Below are 20509 nucleotides of genomic sequence, written 5' to 3'. Positions count from 1 at the left end.
AACGTTGAGCCTATTAAGGACCCAAAGGGAAATCTTCACATAGAGGCAAAGGGCAATGCAAAAGTATTAAATGACTACTTTGTATCTGCCTTCATAAAGGAAATGGATGATGTGAAGGCTGCACTAAAAGAGGAGAGGGATGTTATAGACGGGATAGTAATAGAGAAGATGTACTAAAATGACTAGCATTACTGAAAGTTGGTAAGTCACCTGGTCCGAATGGAATGCATCCCAGGTTGCTGAAAGAAGCAAAGGTAGAAATAGCAGAGGCATTGGTCACAATCTCTCAATCCTCATTGGATACAGGAGTAATGCCGGAAGACCAGAGGATTGTTAATGTTATTCCACTATTCAAGAAAGGGGAGAAGGATAAACCAGGAAACTACAGGCCAGTCAGCCTAACATTGGTGGTGGGGAAGTTACTGAAAACCATTATCAGGGACAAAATAGACTTTCATTTGCAAAGGCATGGGTTAATCAAGGAAAACCAGCATGGATATGTTAAAAGCAAATTGTGTCTGACTAACTTGATTGTTCAGAGAAGGTTGATCAAGGTAGTGCAGCAGCTGTACATACGGCCTCTCCGAAGGCATTCGACAAAGTGCCACACAGGAAGCTTATTTAAAAGATGGAAGCCGTGAAATTAAGGAGAAAGTGGCAGTATTGATACTTAATTGGTCAGCGACAGGAAACAGGTGGTGGAGATATTTTTCAGACTGGGAGGTGGTTTGCAGTTGTGTTCCCCAAGGGTAAAACTTTGGGTCCGTTACTCTTTTCAATTTTTGTAAATGACCTAGACTCGGGTGTAGGGAGCAGCATTCTAAAGTTTTCAGATGATATGAAACTTGGTGACGTAGTAGACAGTGAAGAGGATAGTTATAGGGAGAGAATTTTGGTTGAATAGCGCCCCGAGGGGCATTAAAGGGTTTGCAGCCTAGAGTGGCAGCATTAGCCCCACTCGAGAAATTCAGAGTGCCGGTACTGACAGCGCTGAGAAGTATTGCAATGTGTGCAATGCCCCCAGTATCGACACGGAGGCAACACTTAGTTTGAGCTGCACCCTTAGCGCCCCCCGAGTGACCCCACCAGAGAAAGCTGCCATGCAGAGCTGCCCTGGGGCACTAAGGGAAGGAATGACTGCATGAGGTGAGTGTGATTGATATATTTAAAAACAATTTTTTTGCGATTTAAACTTTATTTGGGGTGAGTAACGTATAGGGAATATTGTTTGCTCCAATTCTTTTTTTTGCAGGAAGGCCTCTCTGCGCACTTCGAAGCTGGCTCTTCAGCACAGGATATTCAGTTGCTCGCCTGGCCTAGTGCCCTAAGAGAAGTGTGGAACGCTTTCCTTAGTGTTCCACTCTACTGTCAGGGCACAACAACCGAATTTTGTGGCTCCCGTCGCTAACGATTTTACAGCGCTAAATTTAGCGACCACTCGACATTAGCACCTTAAGAACCCTCCAATCAAATTTCTAGCCCTTCACGATGACATGGACAAGATGGTGAAATGGGCAGAAGCACGGCAGGTGGCGTTCAATGCAGAGAAGTGTGAAGTGATGCATTTTGGGAGGACTAAGATGGAAAGACAGTATACTATAAATGGCATGATTTAGAAAAGTGTAGATGAGCAGAGACCCTGGCGTCCATATACACAAATCCTTAATGGCAAGTTGATACGGTGGTTAAATAGCATATGGGTTACATATAGATAGAGGAATAGAATATAAAAGTAAAGAGATCATGCTAGAACTTTGTAAATCACTAGAACTCCAGGGGCAATGGTCACACCGTGCAGGATCACCAGGGGCAATGGTAACACCGTGCAGGATCACCAGGGGCAATGGTCACACAGTGCAGGAACTCCAGGGGCAATGGTCACACCCGTGCAGGATCACCAGGGGCAATGGTCATACCGTGCAGGATCACCAGGGGCAATGGTCATACCGTGCAGGATCACCAGGGGCAATGGTCATACCGTGCAGGATCACCAGGGGCAATGGTCACACCGTACAGGATCACCAGAGGCAATGGTCACACCATGCAGGATCACCAGGGGCAATGGTCACATCATGCAGGAACTCCAGGGGCAATGGTCACACCATGCAGGATCACCAGGGGCAATGGTAACACCGTGCAGGAACTCCAGGGGCAATGGTTACACCGTGCAGGAACTCCAGGGGCAGCAAGCAGTTTAATGTGTCTCTGAACATGAATAAAACAGTTTATCTGCCAGAATATCAGTCAAGCAGTTGATTTATTTAATTAAGAGCTCTGTCCACTTAGTTGTGAAAGATCTTGTTTGATCCAGTGTATAGTTTAGTATGATTGATCTAATCTCCTCCTTTATCCAACCTACAGAGCTACAGTGAGATTATAGTGGAAAGGCTGGGGCAATTCGGCCCCAGGAGACTTTGCTGGGGACCAGGGCATTGAAAGTAGAGGCAAGGGGTGAATTGAGCAAATCAGCACCTGCACAGCGGATGGTATGAGGGCCTGGGGCTTGGCACTTGGGAGTTTGAAAGTGTGGGTCAGTTTTTTCCGGGGCGGATGTAGAAGCAAGTTGGAGGATGATGAGGGGTGGGGGGCATTGGTCGAAGGTAGCCTTCTCGTGTCCTGGAACAGTTTGCTGGTGAATTTATGTTCACGTCTGTTTTTCCGAGGCTCTCCCCGAGAGGTTATGGCCGACAGGAGGGAGAAAATCTCTGGAAATTCAGCCCCTTGGTACTTCACATGGGTCTGATATTGTGCTTTTCTATCTTACCGTTTCTTTCCCCTTTTATATATTGGCCCAGAAATTCCAGCCTCCCCGGGCCTGTATGGAGTTTCTACGGATCTGGGAAGGCATTCGAAAAGCCGTTTTTCAGTGCACAATGGGCATGTGCTAAAAACTGTTTTTTCCGATCTGTCAAGCGATCTGCAGATCAGGAGCGAGGACATTTGCTTGGGCAAGATTGCGGGATTTACCCATATCTTGCCCGGCAAATGTCCTCAAAACTCTTGCGCCTGATAAAAGCCGACGCATAGCCTACAGGCGTAAGAGTCTTAAAACACACTTAAAAATAAAAAATTAAATTAAAAAAAGATATTTTAAAAAATCCTGCCCAATACATTACATTTATTTTTAACCAGAATTAAAACTTTAAAAAAAATCGACAAATTTTTTTTCTTTAAGAAACATTTATAACAACTTCAATTTCAATGAGTGTATTTATGTGGGGTGTTTTTTTTAATGTTTTATGTAGTGTTTGTGCATTTTGGGGTGTTTCTCATTCATAGTAATAGGAGTTACTATGAATGAGAAAATACTTACCTGTGATTGGGTGTCCAGGCCCAGGTGACTCCTGCGGACATCCCAACGTGAACGCGCTGCGACGCGCAGACACAAGAGGCCTCCGGACCGGGATTTCGAGCGGGCGCAGCAGCTTCAGGTAAGTGAGCATTTTCTGTCCATTCTTTAATGCTTTGCCCGCGGGAAGACCGCGAGAGGAATTTCTGTGCCAAAATATTATTTCACTGTAGGTAACATTTGAGTAAGCAGTTTTAGCTGAATGAGGAAATCAGCCCCTGTGATATTCTCTGGCTTCAAAACTGACAGGAGTGGAAAGTGGGTCTTCCCTAGTGAGTGATACGGGTATATCCGTCCAAGCACGGAGTCACACAGGTCCCTGCAGCGGTCTCCAATATATGCCTGAAAACTCAGTCCACAACATCCGTGTCAGGAATGGTGGCCATGTAATGTACATTTTGTACGTACGTTGTAGCGAGGGGTGAGTCTCTTGATGTCATCGAGAGCAACGTCGATCCCCATCACTCCCAGCATGAGTTGGTTCTGTAAAGGAAATGGTCCGTTTAGAATGGCTGAACGAACTGAGGTCCTGGAGACTGAGGGTGCAGAACAGTAGCACTTCAAGGCATTTCTTCATCAGCCTTGATTCTCAGACACGTTTGGAAACTCTTCCCAGATTTATTTCTCCCTAAATTGGGTTTTTATCTGGTTTTTGCCTCTCCCAGGAGATCACATGGCTCCGGTTGGGATGGAGTGTAGAATGTTTCAGTGTAAACATAGAAACATAGAAACATAGAAAATAGGTGCAGGAGTAGGCCATTCAGCCCTTCGAGCCTGCACCACCATTCAATAAGATCATGGCTGATCATTCAACCTCAGTACCCCTTTCCTGCTTTCTTTCCATACCCCTTGATCCCTTTAGCCATAAGGGCCATATCTAACTCCCTTTTGAATATATCTAACGAACTGGCCTCAAGAACTTTCTGTGGTAGAGAATTCCACAGGTTAACTACTCTCTGAGTGAAGAAGTCTCTCTTCATCTCGGTCCTAAATGGCTTACCCCTTATTCTTAGACTGTGACCCCTGGTTCTGGAACTCCCCAGCAATGGGAACATTCTTCCTGCCTCTAACCTGTCCAATCCCGTCAGAATTTTATATGTTTCTATGAGATCCCCTCATATTCTTCTAAATTCCAATGGATACAAGCCCAGTCGATCCAGCCTCTCCTCATATGTCAGTCTGCCATCCCGGGAATTAATCTGGTGAACCTTCGCTGTACTCCCTCAATAGCAAGAACGTCCTTCCTCAGATTAGGAGACCATAACTGAACACAATATTCCAGGTGAGGCCTCACTAAGGCTCTGTACAACTGCAGTAAGACCTCTCTGCTCCTATACTCAAATCCTCTAGCTATGAAGGCCAACATGCCATTTGCCTTCTTCACCTCCTGCTGTACCTGCATGCCAAACTTCAATGACTGATGAACCATGACATTCAGGTCTCGTTGCACCTCCCCTTTTCCTAATCTGTCACCATTCAGATAATATTCTGTCTTCCTGTTTTTGCCCCCAAAGTGGATAACCTCACATTTATGCACATTATACTGCATCTGCCATGCATTTTCCCACTCAGCTAACCTGTCCAAGTCACCCTGCAGCCTCTTAGCATCTTCCTCACAGCTCACACCACCACTCAGCTTCGTGTCATCTGCAGACTTGGAGATATTACACTCAATTGCTTCATCTAAATCATTGATGTATATTGTAAATAGCTGGAGTCCCAGCACTGAACCCTGCGGCACCCCACTGGCCACTACCTGCAATTCTGAAAATAACTCGTTTATTCCATCTCTCTGCTTCCTGTCTGCCAACCAGTTCTCTATCCACGTCAATACATTACCCCCAATACCATGTGCTTTAATTTTGCACACTAAGGGGTGTCGCAGTTGTGTGAGGTGGACTGGTTGGGCTGGGTGCTCTTTGTCTTTCCGTCATTGTTTCATAGGTTTATATGTAACCTTCAGGGCTGCTGACCAAGGGCCGTGCTGCTCTTTGTTGGCCGGCGCGGACAAGATGGGCCGAAATGGCCTCCTTGCGCTGTAAATTTCGATGTTTCTAAGTTTCTAAAGCAAGCTAGTCAGAAACTCTTACAGGTAGCATTTGATTTTTGCTCAACATGGAACCTGCACTCTCCACCCTTAAGGACACACCCCACTTAGCTTGTACAGAGAAGGGCACAGGTTAGCAACAGCCATGGATTGGGGGCTTTCAAATGGGTGCAGAGGTTCTGGTGAAGTTGAACCAGCTGAGACCACACAGCTTGCCAGTATTGAGCACAGAGCACTGGGAAGCTCCTCAGTCTTGTGCTACTAAGACCACTCTACCCTTTACGATATTGGCTTGCAGTGTTACCTGGAGATAAATGGGAGGCTGGCCGACATGGTTATATTCAAAAGGGAGTTAGATGAAGTCCTTACTACTATGGGGATCAAGGGGTATGGCGAGAAAGCAAGAAGGGGGTACTGAATTTGCATGTTCAGCCATGAACTCATTGAATGGCGGTGCAGGCTAGAAGGGCCGAATGGCCGACTCCTGCACCTATTTTCTATGTTTCTATGTTTCCATCTGTCAGGAACAATTAACAGCAGCTTCACTGAACATCGCAGAGGGGTCCTGTCCAAATGCTGGAGGGGTGCCCCATTGGAACAGTATGGAGAAGTTCTATAGAGGAACTAGCTCGGAGTTAGTACAACCCACAATTGAATGCTGAAATGTAGTCTTGTGCCAAGACAAGGCAGCAGCATGGGGTAAAGTGTTCTACAGTGAGAAGGAAATGGCCAGGAAATGGGGGTAACTCTGCCAGTTCCTCCTCTCTGATCTATGTGTGTGGGCTATTTAAACCTGACTGACTGGCACGACATGGCACACACAACCTAACCACGTACCTGCTGCCCATTGTCCACGGTGATGTTGAAAACTGGCATCGTCCCTGTAATCACCAGCTCAAGGCTCTAGGAACAGCAAATCAAACCAGCTATGTTAGATTTCACAGTATTTGAGCATTTATCACTGCACTGCGGTCTTTCCTACTCCCACTAACAGGCCATGTTAAGTGCTGATCCATCTCAAGAGCCAGGTTTATGCCTTGGACTCACTTTACTTACAATCCTTGACTACAGTTGGAGAGGGCTTTGATCTCAGACCCTGTACCAAACATGCTGACAACACGTTCGGCTGAGCTCTTCCCTCCCTGTCTCTTTCATCTGTAGGTTTTGCTACCTCCAAAGATGCTGGTGTGGAGCGGCGGGCACTCTGGAGCTGTGGGGCAGCAAGCAATGTGTGAACCTGGACAGGGTCAATAGGATATTCAACCATGAAGGGTATCACGGCCGAGCCTGATGTCCAGACACGCCTCTTCTCCAGCAGGGGGTCATGAGCATGAACCCTGGCATGAACCCTGGCTGAGCATTGAGAGACGGGAGTTCAGGAGGCGAGAGGCCTACAAGAGGCCCGTCAGCGAGCAGCTGTAGCAGGGAGGCAAAAAGAAGAAGAAAGAAATCGAAAGGTGACGTCACAGCCAAAGGGGTAAGTAATTGGTAAGTAGTTTTTCTTTTTCTTTTCTTTATCAGTAAGTAACATTTATCATTGTTGTTGCCAAATTAAGTTTATCTAAGGATTAAGTCATGGCAGGAGAGCTCGGACATGTGTTATGCTCCTCCTATACTATGTGGGAAGTCAGGGACGCTTCAGGTGTCCCTGATAATTACGTGTGCGGGAAGTGTTTCCGCCTCCAGCTCCTGACGGACCGCATTGCGGCCCTGGAGCTGCGGGTGGATGAACTCTGGAGCATCCATGATGCTGAGAATGATGTGAATAGCATGTTTAGTGAGTTGGTCTTACCGTAGGTAAAGGGTACACAGATAGTAAATGGGTGACCAACAGGAAGAGCAGTGCAAGGAAGGTAGTGCAGGGGTCCCCTGCGGTCATCCCCCTGCAAAACAGATACACCGCTTTGGGTACTGTTGAGGGGAATGATTCATCAGGGGAGGGCAGCAGCAGCCAAGTTCATGGCACCATGGGTGGCTCTGCTGCACAGGAGGGCAGGAAAAAGAGTGGGAGAGCTATAGTGATCGGGGATTCTATTGTAAGGGGAATAGATAGGCGTTTCTGCGGCCGCAACCGAGACTCAGGATGGTATGATGTCTCCCTGGTGCAAAGGTCAAGGATGTCTCTGAGCGGGTGCAGGATATTCTGAAAAGGGAGGGTGAACAGCCAGTTGTCGTGGTGCATATAGGTACCAACGATATCGGTAAAAAATGGGATAAGGCCCTCCAAGACGAATTTAGGGAGCTAGGAGCTAAATTAAAAAGTAGGACCTCAAAGGTAGTAATCTCAGGATTGCTACCAGTGCCACGTGCTAGTCAGAGTAGAAATGGCAGGATAGCTCAGATGAATATGTGGCTTGGGGAGTGGTGCAAAAGGGAGGGATTCAAATTCCTGGGACATTGGAACCGGTTCTCGGGGAGGTGGGACCAGTACAAACCGGACGGTCTGCACCTGGGCAGGACCAGAATCAACGTCCGAGGGGGAGTGTTTGCTAGTGCTGTTGGGGAGGAGTTAAACTAACATGGTAGGGGGATGGGAACCTATGCAGGGAGACAGAGGGAAACAAAATGGAGGCAGAAGCAAAAGATAGAAAGGCAAAAAGCAAAAAGGGCCACATTACAGCAAAATTCTAAAGGGGCAAAGACTGTTAGAAAGACAAGCCTGAAGGCTCTGTGCCTCAATGCGAGGAGTATTCGGAATAAGGTGGATAAATTAACTGTGCAAACAGCAGTTAAAGGATATGATGTAATTGGCATCACACAGACATGGCTCCAGGGTGACCAGGGCTGGGAACTCAACATCCAGGGGTATTCAACATTTAGGAAGGATAGGCAGAGAGGAAAAGGAGGCAGGGTGGCGTTGCTGGTTAAAGAGGAAATTAATTCAATAGTAAGGAGGGACATTAGCCTGGATGATGTGGAATCGGTATGGGTGGAGCTGCGGAATTCCAAAGGGCAGAAAACGCTAGTGGGAGTTGTGTACAGACCACCAAACAGTAGTAGTGAGGTTGGGGACAGCATCAAAGAAGAAATAAGGGATGTGTGCAATAAAGGTACAGCAGTTATCTTTAATCTACATATAGATTGGGCTAACCAAACTGGTAGCAATGCGGTGGAGGAGGATTTCCTGGAGTGTATTAGGGATGGTTTTCTCGACCAATATGTTGAGGAACCAACTACAGAGCTGGCCATCCTCGACTGGGTGATGTGTAATGAGAAGGGACTAATTAGCAATCTTGTTGTGCGAGGGCCCTTGGGGAAGAGTGACCATAATATGGTGGAATTCTTTATTAAGATGGAGAGTGACACAGTTAATTCAGAAACTAGGGTCCTGAACTGAAGGAAAGCTAACTTTGACGGTATGAGCTGTGAATTGGCTAGAATAGACTGGTAAAGGATATTAAAGGGTTGATGGTAGATAAACAATGGCAAACATTTAAAGATCACATGGGTGAACTTCAGCAATTGTACATCCCTGTCTGGAATAAAAATAAAACGGGGAAGGTGGCTCAACCGTGGCTAACAATGAAAATTAAGGATAGTGTTAAAACCAAGGAAGAGGCATATAAATTGGCTAGAAAAAGCAACAAACCTGAGGACTGGGAGAAATTTAGAATTCAGAGGAGAACTAAGAGTTTAATTAAGAGGGGGAAAATAGAGTACGAGAGGAAGCTTACAGAGAACATAAAAACTGACTGCAAAAGCTTCTATAAATATGTGAAGAGAAAAAGATTAGTGAAGACAAACGTAGGTCCTTTGCAGTCGGATTGAGATGAATTTATAATGGGGAACAAAGAAATGGCAGACCAATTGAACAAATACTTCGGTTCTGTCTTCACGAGGGAAGACACAAATAACCTTCCGAATGTACGAGGGGACAGTGGGTCTAGTGACAAGGAGGAACTGAAGGATATCCTTATTAGGCGGAAATTGTGTTAGGGAAATTGTGTTTGGGATTGAAGGCCGATAAATCCCTGGGGCCTGATACTCTGCATCCCAGAGCACTTAAGGAAGTGGCCCTAGAAATAGTGGATGCATTGGTGATCATTTTCCAATAGTCTATCGACTCAGGATCAGTTCCTATGGACTGGAGGGTAGCTAATGTAACACCACTTTTTAAAAAAGGAGAGAGAAAACGGGTAATTATAGACCGGTTAGCCTGACATCAGTAGTGGGGAAAATGTTGGAATCAATCATTAAGGATGAAACAGCAGCGCATTTGGAAAGCAGTGATAGGATCGGACCAAGTCAGCATGGATTTATGAAAGGGAAATCATGCTTGACGAATCTTCTGGAATTTTTTGAGGATGTAACTAGCAGAGTGGACAAGGGAGAACCAGTGGATGTGGTGTATTTGGACTTTCAAAAGACTTTTGACAAGGTCCCACACAAGAGATTGGTGTGCAAAATCAAAGCGCATGGTATTGGGGGTAATGTACTGACATGAATAGAGAACTGGTTGGCAGACAGGAAGCAGAGAGTCGGGATAAACGGGTCCTTTTCAGAATGGCAGGCAGTGACTAGTGGGGTGCTGGGACCCCAGCTCTTTACAATATACATTAACGATTTATGTGAAGGAATTGAGTGTAATATCTCCAAGTTTGCAGATGACACTAAACTGGGTGGCGGTGTGAGCTGTGAGGAGGATGCTAAGAGGCTGCAGGGTGAATTGGACAGGTTAGGTGAGTGGGAAAATGCATGGCAGATGCAGTATAATGTGGATAAATATGAGGTTATCCATTTTGGGGGCAAAAATACGAAGGCAGAATATTATCTGAATGGCGGCAGATTAGAAAAAGGGGAGGTGCAACGAGACCTGGGTGTCATGGTTCATCAGTCATTGAAAGTTGGCATGCAGGTACAGCAGGCGGTGAAGGCGGCAAATGGTATGTTAGCCTTCATAGCTAGGGGATTTGAGTATAGGAGCAGTGAGATCTTACTGCAGTTGTACAGGGCCTTAGTGAGGCCTCACCTGGAATATTGTGTTCAGTTATGGTCTCCTAATCTGAGGAAGGACATTCTTGCTATTGAGGGAGTGCAGCGAACGTTCACCAGACTGATTCCAGGGATGACTGGACTGTCATATGAGGAGAGACTGGATCAACTGGGCCTTTATTCACTGGAGTGTAGAAGGATGACAGGGGATCTCATAGAAATGTATAAAATTCTGATGGGACTGGACAGATTAGATGTGGGAAGAATGTTCCTGATGATGGGGAAGTCCAGAACCAGGAGACACAGCCTTAGGATAAGGGGTAGGCCATTTAAGACTGAGACGAGGAGAAACTTCTTCACTCAGGGAGTTGTTAACCTGTGGAATTCCCCACCGCAGAAAGTTGTTGATGTCAGTTCATTGGATATATTCAAGAGGGAGTTAGATATGGCCCTTACGGTTAAGGGGATCAAGGGGTATGGAGAGAAAGCAGGAAAGGGGTACTGAGGGAATGATCAGCCATGATCTATTGAATGGTGGTGCAGGCTCGAAGGGCCGAATGGCCTACTCCTGCACCTATTTTCTATGTTTCCAAGTTTCTATGTTTGTATGTTTCCCCTCTTGCCAGCCCAGGGATCAGCTAACATAGTACAGGCAAGGAATGAAGCAGAGGCCCCTGTACTGGCTGACGTGGTGCTGCACAGTGCTGTCACCCTCAATGTCTGTGGGGAGTTGAAATGGCCTTTCTACTCAGCACCTCGAGTGTCTCCACTCCAAGTACTGAAAACCTCACAGTGACCCAAACAAGCATTACCAGAAGTATACGTACATTTTAATGCCATGCAACTGTGACCATCCACATTCCAACATTTGTTCCATCAGGAGAAATTGTCTATCTTTTAATGCAAGCAATCATCCTTTGTTAGAGAAACTAAGCATGTTTGGAAATAGTTCAAATGAGGAATCATGTTAAGCTCCTCGGGCACTCCAGGTGCTCAGCCCCACATGTCATTACATTCCTTAAATAAGATCAGAAGTCTGTGAGACCAATGACAAGCACCAGAGCAGCTATCCGTACTCCCTTGGTGAGGTGCCAGTTTGTGTGACAGGTAAAATCTGCCGTGCCTGGCCTTATGCCAATCTTTAACAGGTACTGTCTGCCATGTTTGGCACAGTGCCAGCCTCACCGCCTATCTGTGCTACCACGTTTGATGCTCGGTCACAGGCTACTGTGCATTTTGCTGCAGGAAAATGATAAGGACAGTCCAACAGTACCTCACTCACAGCTACCTCAGTGTTGTCTTGGTGCATGTAATCAGTCTACTCTTGAACATGAGGGAAGTCCTGCCTCTCATTGACTGGGCTGAATCTGGCATTTCAATTAATGTAACGATACTTGTGTCGAGTGTCAGCTTGGTCCAGTTGTTTGGACTCCCACCTCCGAGTCAGAATGTTATGACTTCAAGTCCCACTCCTAAGCTTGGACACATGCTCTGCACTGACAGCGAAGTACTGAGGGACTGATGCCCCTTCAATGGAAAAGGAAACTGAGTGGAGTGTAAAGATGGTTGCTGATTCTCAGTCATCGTTTTGTGCTACCATTCAAGACCAATTTCACCCCGTGTACCATTCAAAAGCAAAGGAAGATTCCATGTGGACACTTTGATTGCATCCCATTCCAAAGTAGTCTTACCAAAGCATCCTGATAGACATTGGTCCACTGAACCTTCTGGGCTTTTTTCCCTGCCATCACCATGGGACGGCCCAGAACGTCCAAATACTCCTGCAACACGAAACACACATGATGCATTAAAATTACCATTCGAATTAATCTCTCATACAGTCCAAAGCATTTTAAATCTTTCTACATTAATTCTCTTCAGATACGGAGAATGAAGCATTCAAGCACTTAGAGACCATTCATCACTGACTTGAAGGAATGTTGTTCAAACAGAATTAAACAAAAATACTCCTGATGAGTTCAGCATAGCCTCAGAGTCCAAAGGGAAGGAGTTACTGTAGCTCTAACCCCTCCTCCTTCTGTGTTTCAAGTTCCATCTCCAGAAGAGTCCCTTTTAGAACATAAGAATTCGGAACAGGAGTAGGCCATCTAGCCCCTCGAGCCTGCTCCGCCATTCAATAAGATCATGGCTGATCTGGCCGTGGACTCAGCTCCACTTACCCACCCGCTCCCCATAACCCTTAATTCCCTTATTGGTTAAAAATCTATCTGTCTGTAACTTGAATACATTCAATGAGCTAGCCTCAACTGCTTCCTTGGGCAGAGAATTCCACAGATTCACAACCCTCTGGGAGAAGAAATTCCTTCTCAACTCGGTTTTAAATTGGCTCCCCCGTATTTTGAGGCTGTGCCCCCTAGTTCTCGTCTCCCTGATCAGTGGAAACAACCTCTCTGCCTCTATCTTGTCTATCCCTTTCATTATTTTAAATGTTTCTATAAGATCACCCCTCATCCTTCTGAACTCCAACGAGTAAAGACCCAGTCGACTCAATCTATCATCATCTCCGGAATCAGCCTACTCCGGAATCGTCTCTGCACCCCCTCCAAAGCTAGTATATCCTTCCTTAAGTAAGGTGACCAAAACTGCACGCAGTACTCCAGGTGCGGCCTCACCAATACCCTATACAGTTGCAGAAGGACCTCCCTGCTTTTGTACTTCATCCCTCTTGCAATGAAGGCCAACATTCCTTTCGCCTTCCTGATTACCTGTTGCACCTGCAAACTAACTTTTTGGGATTCATGCACAAGGACCCCCAGGTCCCTCTGCACCGCAGCATGTTGTAATTTCTCCCCATTCAAATAATATTCCCTTTTACTGTTTTTTTTCCCAAGGTGGATGACCTCACACTTTCCGACATTATATTCCATCTGCCAAACCTTAGCCCATTCGCTTAACCTATCTAAATCTCTTTGCAGCCTCTCTGTGTCCTCTACACAACCCGCTTTTCCACTAATCTTTGTGTCATCTGCAAATTTTGTTACACTACACTCTGTCCCCTCTTCCACATCATCTATGTATATTGTAAACAGTTGTGGTCCCAGCACCGATCCCTGTGGCACACCACGAACCACCGATTTCCAACCCGAAAAGGACCCATTTATCCCGACTCTCTGCTTTCTGTTAGCTAGCCAATTCTCTATCCATGCTAATACATTTCCTCTGACTCCGCGTACCTTTATCTTCTGCAGTAACCTTTTGTGTGGCACCTTATCGAATGCCTTTTGGAAATCTAAATACACCGCATCCATCGGTACACCTCTATCCACCATGCTCGTTATATCCTCAAAGAATTCCAGTAAATTAGTTAAACGTCATTTCCCCTTCATGAATCCATGTTGCGTCTGTTTGATTGCACTATTCCTATCTAGATGTCCCGCTATTTCTTCCTTAATGATAGTTTCAAGCATTTTCCCCACTACAGATGTTAAACAAACCGGCCTATAGTTACCTGCCTTTTGTCTGCCCCCTTTTTTAAACAGAGGCGTTACATTAGCTGCTTTCCAATCCGCTGGTACCTCCCCAGAGTCCAGAGAATTTTGGTCGATTATAACGAATGCATCTGCTATAACTTCCGCCATCTCTTTTAATACCCTGGGATGCATTTCATCAGGACCAGGGGACTTGTCTACCTTGAGTCCCATTAGCCTGTCCAGCACTACCCCCCTAGTGATAGTGATTGTCTCAAGGTCCTCCCTTCCCACATTCCTGTGACCAGCAATTTCTGGCATGGTTTCTGTGTCTTCCACTGTGAAGACCGAAGCAAAATAATTGTTCAAGGTCTCAGCCATTTCCACATTTCCCATTATTAAATCCCCCTTCTCATCTTCTCAGGGACCAACATTTACTTTAGTCACTCTTTTCTGTTTTATATATCTGTAAAAGCTTTTACTATCTTTTTATGTTTTGCGCAAGATTACTTTCGTAATCTATCTTTCCTTTATTGCTTTCTTAGTCATTCTTTGCTGTCGTTTAAAATTTTCCCAATCTTCTAGTTTCCCACTAACCTTGGCCACCTTATACGCATTGGTTTTTAATTTGATACTCTCCTTTATTTCCTTGGTTATCCACGACTGGTTATTCCTTCTCTTACCGCCCTTCTTTTTCACTGGAATATATTTTTGTTGAGCACTATGAAAGGGCTCCTTAAAAGTCCTCCACTGTTCCTCAATTGTGCCGCCGTTTAGTCTGTGTTTTCAGTCTACTTTAGCCAACTCTGCCCTCATCCCACTGTAGTCCCCTTTGTTTAAGCATAGTTTGAGACACTACTTCCTCACCCTCAATCTGTATTACAAATTCAACCATACTGTGATCATTCATTCCGAGAGGATCTTTTACTAGGAGATCGTTTATTATTCCTGTCTCATTACACAGGACCAGATCTAAGATAGCTTGCTCCCTTGTAGGTTCTGTAACATACTGTTCTAAGAAACAATCCCGTATGCATTCTATGAATTCCTCCTCCAGGCTACCCCGTGCGATTTGATTTGACCAATCGATATGTAGGTTAAAATCCCCCATGATTACTGCCATTCCTTTTTCACATGCCTCCATTATTCCCTTGATTATTGCCCGCCCCACCATGAAGTTATTATTTGGGGGCCTATAAACTACACCCACCAGTGACTTTTTCCCCTTACTATCTCTAATCACCACCCACAATGATTCAACATTTTGTTCATTAGAGCCAATATCGTCTCTCCCAACTGCCCTGATATCATCCTTTATTAACAGAGCTACCCCATCTCCTTTCCCTTCTTGTCTATCTTTCCGAATCGTCAGATACCCCTGTATGTTTAATTCCCAGTCTTGGCCCCCCTGCAACCACGTTTCTGTAATGGCCACCAAATCATACCCATTTGTAATGATTTGTGACGTCAACTCATTTACTTTATTTCGAATGCTGCGTGTGTTTAGGTAGAGTGTTTTAATACTAGTTTTTAAACCATGATTTTTAGTTTTGACCCCTCCTGCAGCCCCTTTACATTCAGTAGCCCTTTTTGTTTTTTGCCTTGGGTTTCTCTGCCCCCCACTTTTACTCATCTCCTTTCTGTCTTTTGCTTTTGTCTCCTTTTTGTTTCCCTCTGTCTCCCTGCATTGGTTCCCATTCCCCTGCCATATTAGTTTAACTCCTCCCCAACAGCACTAGCAAACACTCCCCCTTGGCCATTGGTTCTGGTCCTGTCTTGGTGCAGACCATCCGGTTTGTACTGGTCCTACCTCCCCCAGAACCGGTTCCAATGCCCCAGGAATTTGAATCCCTCCCTGCTGCACCACTGCTCAAGCCACGTATTCATCTGAGCTATCCTGCGATTCCTACTCTGACTAGCACCGAGATTACTACTTTTGAGGTCCTACATTTTAATTTAGCTCCTAGCTCCTTAAATTCGTCTCGTAGGACCTCATCCCTTTTTTTTTACCTATGTCGTTGGTACCAATGTGCACCACGACAACTGGCTGTTCACCCTCCCTTTTCAGAATGTCCTGCACCCGCTTCGAGACATCCTTGACCCTTGCACCAGGGAAGCAACATACCATCCTGGAGTCTCGGTTGCGGCCGCAGAAACGCCTATCTATTCCCCTTACAATCGAATCCCCTATCACTATCGCTCTCCCACTCTTTTGGTCCTCTGGGACATGCCACCTGAAGCTGACAGCCAGGGTCATCGAGGATTGACACTGTGTGCACTACTTGCAGTCTGAACATCCAGAGGAACTGTACAGAAATAAAATGAAGTGCTCAAAGGGATTTCCTGAAGATGTGGATAACTCGATGCATATTTATCCCATGCTCTGTCCCCAGGGTGTGGAACAAATGGTTTACATTAGTACATCACAGTTACATTAGAAGACATCACAGCATTTATATTAGTCTCTAGGAAGTGAAATAAAAACCCCAGGCAAACCTATTTCCATTTCCTGCTGCTAGTTTCTTGACTTCACTCCCAAAATTGGAATCAAGCTCTCCAATCATGGAGACTCCACAATCTGATCCCCTTGTACAGTGAGACAGGGGCTACAGTTAATGACATTGTAAGGGTAATGATCTCTCTCGCTCACAAATCCTTGATGGCTCTAGCTGACAGATTCACACCATACATACACGCACACCCACACACAACCATACACACCCATCAACACAAGCACACCCACACATGCACACACACACCCATATACACAGACCACATATGTACACACACCCATATACAAAGACCACACATGCACACACACCCATATACACGCACACCGCACATGCACACACATGCACACCACACACCCATGTACACACACACACACACATACACCCAAACACATGCACACACACATCCGCACCATACACATGCACGCACCCACACGCGCACCCGAATGCGCATACACATACAGGCATGAATCCACACATACACATGCACCGACACATAAATCCACACACAACACACATATAGAAACGACCATACGCGCACACCCACATGTACACCAAGAAACACACCGCCCACACACATGAACACCTACCTATGCACAGTGACACACAGACACCTACACACACACACACACACACGCACATCCACGCTCGCATGGACAGACGCACACTCACACATCACATTTGCCCAGATGCTACCTCTTCAGATAATTACATTTAAATATTTTCTATCCCACCGGGAGACTCGCTCAAGAGGAGCCTCACCCACCGGGAGACTCGCCCACCGGGAGACTCGCCCACCGGGAGACTCGCTCACTGGGAGACTCGCCCACCGGGAGACTCGCCCAATGGGAGCCTCACCCACCGGGAGACTCGCCCAATGGGAGCCTCACCCACCGGGGGACTCGCCCACTGAGAGACTCGCCCACCGGGAGACTCGCCCAATGGGAGCTTCACCCACCGGGAGACTCACCCACTGGGAGACTCGCCCACCGGGGGACTCGCTCACCGGGGGCCTCGCTCACCGGGAGACTCACCCACCGGGAGACTCGCCCACCGGGAGACTCACCCACCGGGGGACTCGCTCACCAGGAGACTCACCCACCGGGAGACTCGCCCAATGGGAGCTTCACCCACCGGGAGACTCACCTACCGGGAGACTCGCCCACCGGGGGACTCGCTCACCGGGAGACTCACCCACCGGGAGACTCGCCCACCGGGAGACTCACCCACCGGGGGACTCGCTCACCAGGAGACTCGCCTACCGGGGGACTCGCCCAATGGGAGCCTCACCCACCGGGAGCCTCACCCACCGGGAGACTCGCCCACCGGGAGACTCGCCCCCGGGAGAATCGCCCACCGGGAGACTCGCCCACCGGGAGACTCGCCCAATGGGAGCCTCACCCACCGGGAGACTCGCCCAATGGGAGCCTCACCCACCGGGGGACTCACCCACTGAGAGACTCGCCCACCGGGAGACTCGCCCAATGGGAGCCTCACCCACCGGGAGACTCACTCACCGGGAGACTCGCCCACCGGGAGACTCGCTCACCAGGAGACTCGCCCACCGGGGGACTCGCCCACCGGGAGACTCGCCCCCGGGAGAATCGCCCACCGGGAGACTCGCCCACCGGGAGACTCGCCCAATAGGAGCCTCACCCACCGGGAGACTCACCCACCGGGAGACTCGCTCACCAGGAGACTCGCCCACTGGGAGACTCACCTCCGGGAGACTCGCCCACCGGGAGACTCGCTCACCAGGAGACTCGCCCACCGGGAGACTCGCCCAATGGGAGCCTCACCCACCGGGAGACTCGCCCAATGGGAGCCTCACCCACCGGGGGACTCACCCACTGAGAGACTCGCCCACCGGGAGACTCGCCCAATGGGAGCTTCACCCACCGGGAGACTCACCCACTGGGAGACTCGCCCACCGGGGGACTCGCTCACCGGGGGCCTCGCTCACCGGGAGACTCACCCACCGGGAGACTCGCCCACTGGGAGACTCACCCACCGGGGGACTCGCTCACCAGGAGACTCGCCCACCGGGAGACTCGCCCAATGGGAGCTTCACCCACCGGGAGACTCACCCACTGGGAGACTCGCCCACCGGGGGACTCGCTCACCGGGGGCCTCGCTCACCGGGAGACTCACCCACCGGGAGACTCGCCCACCGGGAGACTCACCCACCGGGGGACTCGCTCACCAGGAGACTCGCCCACCGGGAGACTCGCCCAATGGGAGCTTCACCCATCGGGAGACTCACCCACCGGGAGACTCGCCCACCGGGGGACTCGCTCACCGGGGGCCTCGCTCACCGGGAGACTCACCCACCGGGAGACTCGCCCACCGGGAGACTCACCCACCGGGGGACTCGCTCACCAGGAGACTCGCCTACCGGGGGACTTGCCCAATGGGAGCCTCACCCACCGGGAGACTCACCCACCGGGAGACTCGCCCACCGGGAGACTCGCCCACCGGGAAGACTCGTTCACCGGGAGACTCGCCCATTGGGAGACTCGCCCACCGGGAGACTCGCCCACCGGGAGACTCGCCCACCGGGAAGACTCGTTCACCGGGAGACTCGCCCATTGGGAGACTCGCCCACCGGGAGACTCGCCCACCAGGAGACTCGCCCACCGGGAAGACTCGCTCACCGGGAATGCACATTGAAAATTCGGGCTCACAGTTTTCCGACCAATATTTGAAATGGGTCGGTAAATGGAGGGAATTTGCGCCTGGGCATCCAACCTGTGGCCTTGGTGGGAAAGGCTCCACACTGGAAAAGGAGCCATTCCATTTGCTCAGACTGGATGGTCCCATTCACACACACTGGTAACTCCCACAGATCCAAGAGGAGAGAAAGGTCCCTGAGTCAGCACACACAGATATTCCACCCTACAGGTTTCACTGACTCTGCAGTCACAGTGGGAAACTAGTTCCCCTTGTCCTTGCTTACTCCATAGATTTTCTACTGACATTCCTTCAGATACCTCCATGTTACTGCAAGCCCTCACCAATCCCCATAGATGATCAAATCTGTAAGAGTACAGGTGACCCTCTCCATTGACTCTCACACTACCCACCTTCATTCCAGCCACAGTTTGAACTGGCTGAAGAATGAATTGGCTTGAGGTGAACGTTTTCTAGCCAGCCCTAGCAGCACATGCATGACCTTCTTGCTTGCTGGGCCTCTGGATCTTCACAGGAGGTTGTGGTAGAGAAAACGATGGCTGGCCCAGAGCCCATCTGGAGTACTGCGTTCCATTCTGGGCCCCGCACATCAGGAAGGTTGCACCGTCCTTGTGCGGGTGTAGTGCAGATTCACTAGAATTATACCGGGGCTTAAAGGGTTAATTTATGAGGGCAGGTTGCAGAAATTTGGCTTGTATTCCCTTAACTATAGAAGGTTGAGAGTCAATCTAATTGAGGTGTTCAAAAAGACTGTATCTTACTATTATACAGGGCCTTGGTGAGACCACACCTGGAGTATTGTGTGCAGTTTTGGTCTCCTTACCCAAGAAATGATATACTTGCCATAGAGGGAGTGCAGCGAAGGTTCACCAGACTGATTTCTGGGATGGCAGGACTGTCAAATGAGGAGAGAATAGGCCTACATTCACTAGAGTTTAGAAGAATGAGAGGGGATCTCATTGAAACGTATAAAATTCTGACTGGGTTGGATAAACTGGATGCGGGGAAGATGTTTCCCCTGGCTGGGGAGTCTAGAACAAGGGGCACTATCTTAAAATTAGAGCTTGACCATTCAGGAGTGAAATCAGGAAGCACTTCGTCACACAATGTGTAGTAGAAATCTAGAACTCTCCACCAAAAATTAGTGGATGCTGGGGGTCAATTGAAGCTTTCAAGTTCGAAATTGATAGATTTTTGTTGGGTAAGGGTATCAAGGGGTGTGGAGCAAAGGCAGGTAAATTAGGTTGTACAGACCAGCCACGATCTAGTTAAATGGTTCGAGGGGCTGAATGGTAAACTCCCGTTCCTATGTTGCTATGAAGCACTGATGGTCTTTTTGAGGGAATCAGTAAATCTGGGAGATATCGACACGTTGACAGCAAGTACATAAGAACATAAGAAATAGGAGCAGGAGTAGGCCATCCAGCCCCTCGAGCCTGCTCCGCCATTCAATAAGATCATGGCTGATCTGATCATGGACTCAGCTCCACTTCCCCGCCCACTCCGCATAACCCCCCTTATCCCCTTATCGTTTAAGCAACTGTCTATTTCT

At 48.1% G+C, this 20509-nt stretch overlaps 1 protein-coding gene across 2 annotated transcripts in view; it reads right to left on the bottom strand.

Annotated features, from left to right (window-relative positions):
- LOC139277400 (voltage-dependent calcium channel subunit alpha-2/delta-2-like) overlaps nt 1-20509 on the bottom strand; it is a 1881585-nt gene that overhangs the window by 98206 nt on the left and 1762870 nt on the right. For both annotated transcript variants that reach the window (XM_070895823.1, XM_070895824.1), the window contains 3 exons: nt 12020-12109; nt 6234-6299; nt 3758-3832 (listed from right to left, as the gene is read on the bottom strand). In XM_070895823.1, coding sequence (XP_070751924.1) covers nt 3758-3832; nt 6234-6299; nt 12020-12109 — 231 coding nt within the window. The remainder of the gene's footprint in view (nt 1-3757; nt 3833-6233; nt 6300-12019; nt 12110-20509) is intronic.

The sequence above is a fragment of the Pristiophorus japonicus genome, chromosome 12, assembly GCF_044704955.1.
Source record: "Pristiophorus japonicus isolate sPriJap1 chromosome 12, sPriJap1.hap1, whole genome shotgun sequence".
In the NCBI taxonomy this organism is placed as follows: domain Eukaryota; kingdom Metazoa; phylum Chordata; class Chondrichthyes; family Pristiophoridae; genus Pristiophorus; species Pristiophorus japonicus.
The sequence above is the reverse complement of the archived record's forward strand: the minus strand, read 5'-3'. Positions and strand labels throughout refer to the sequence as shown.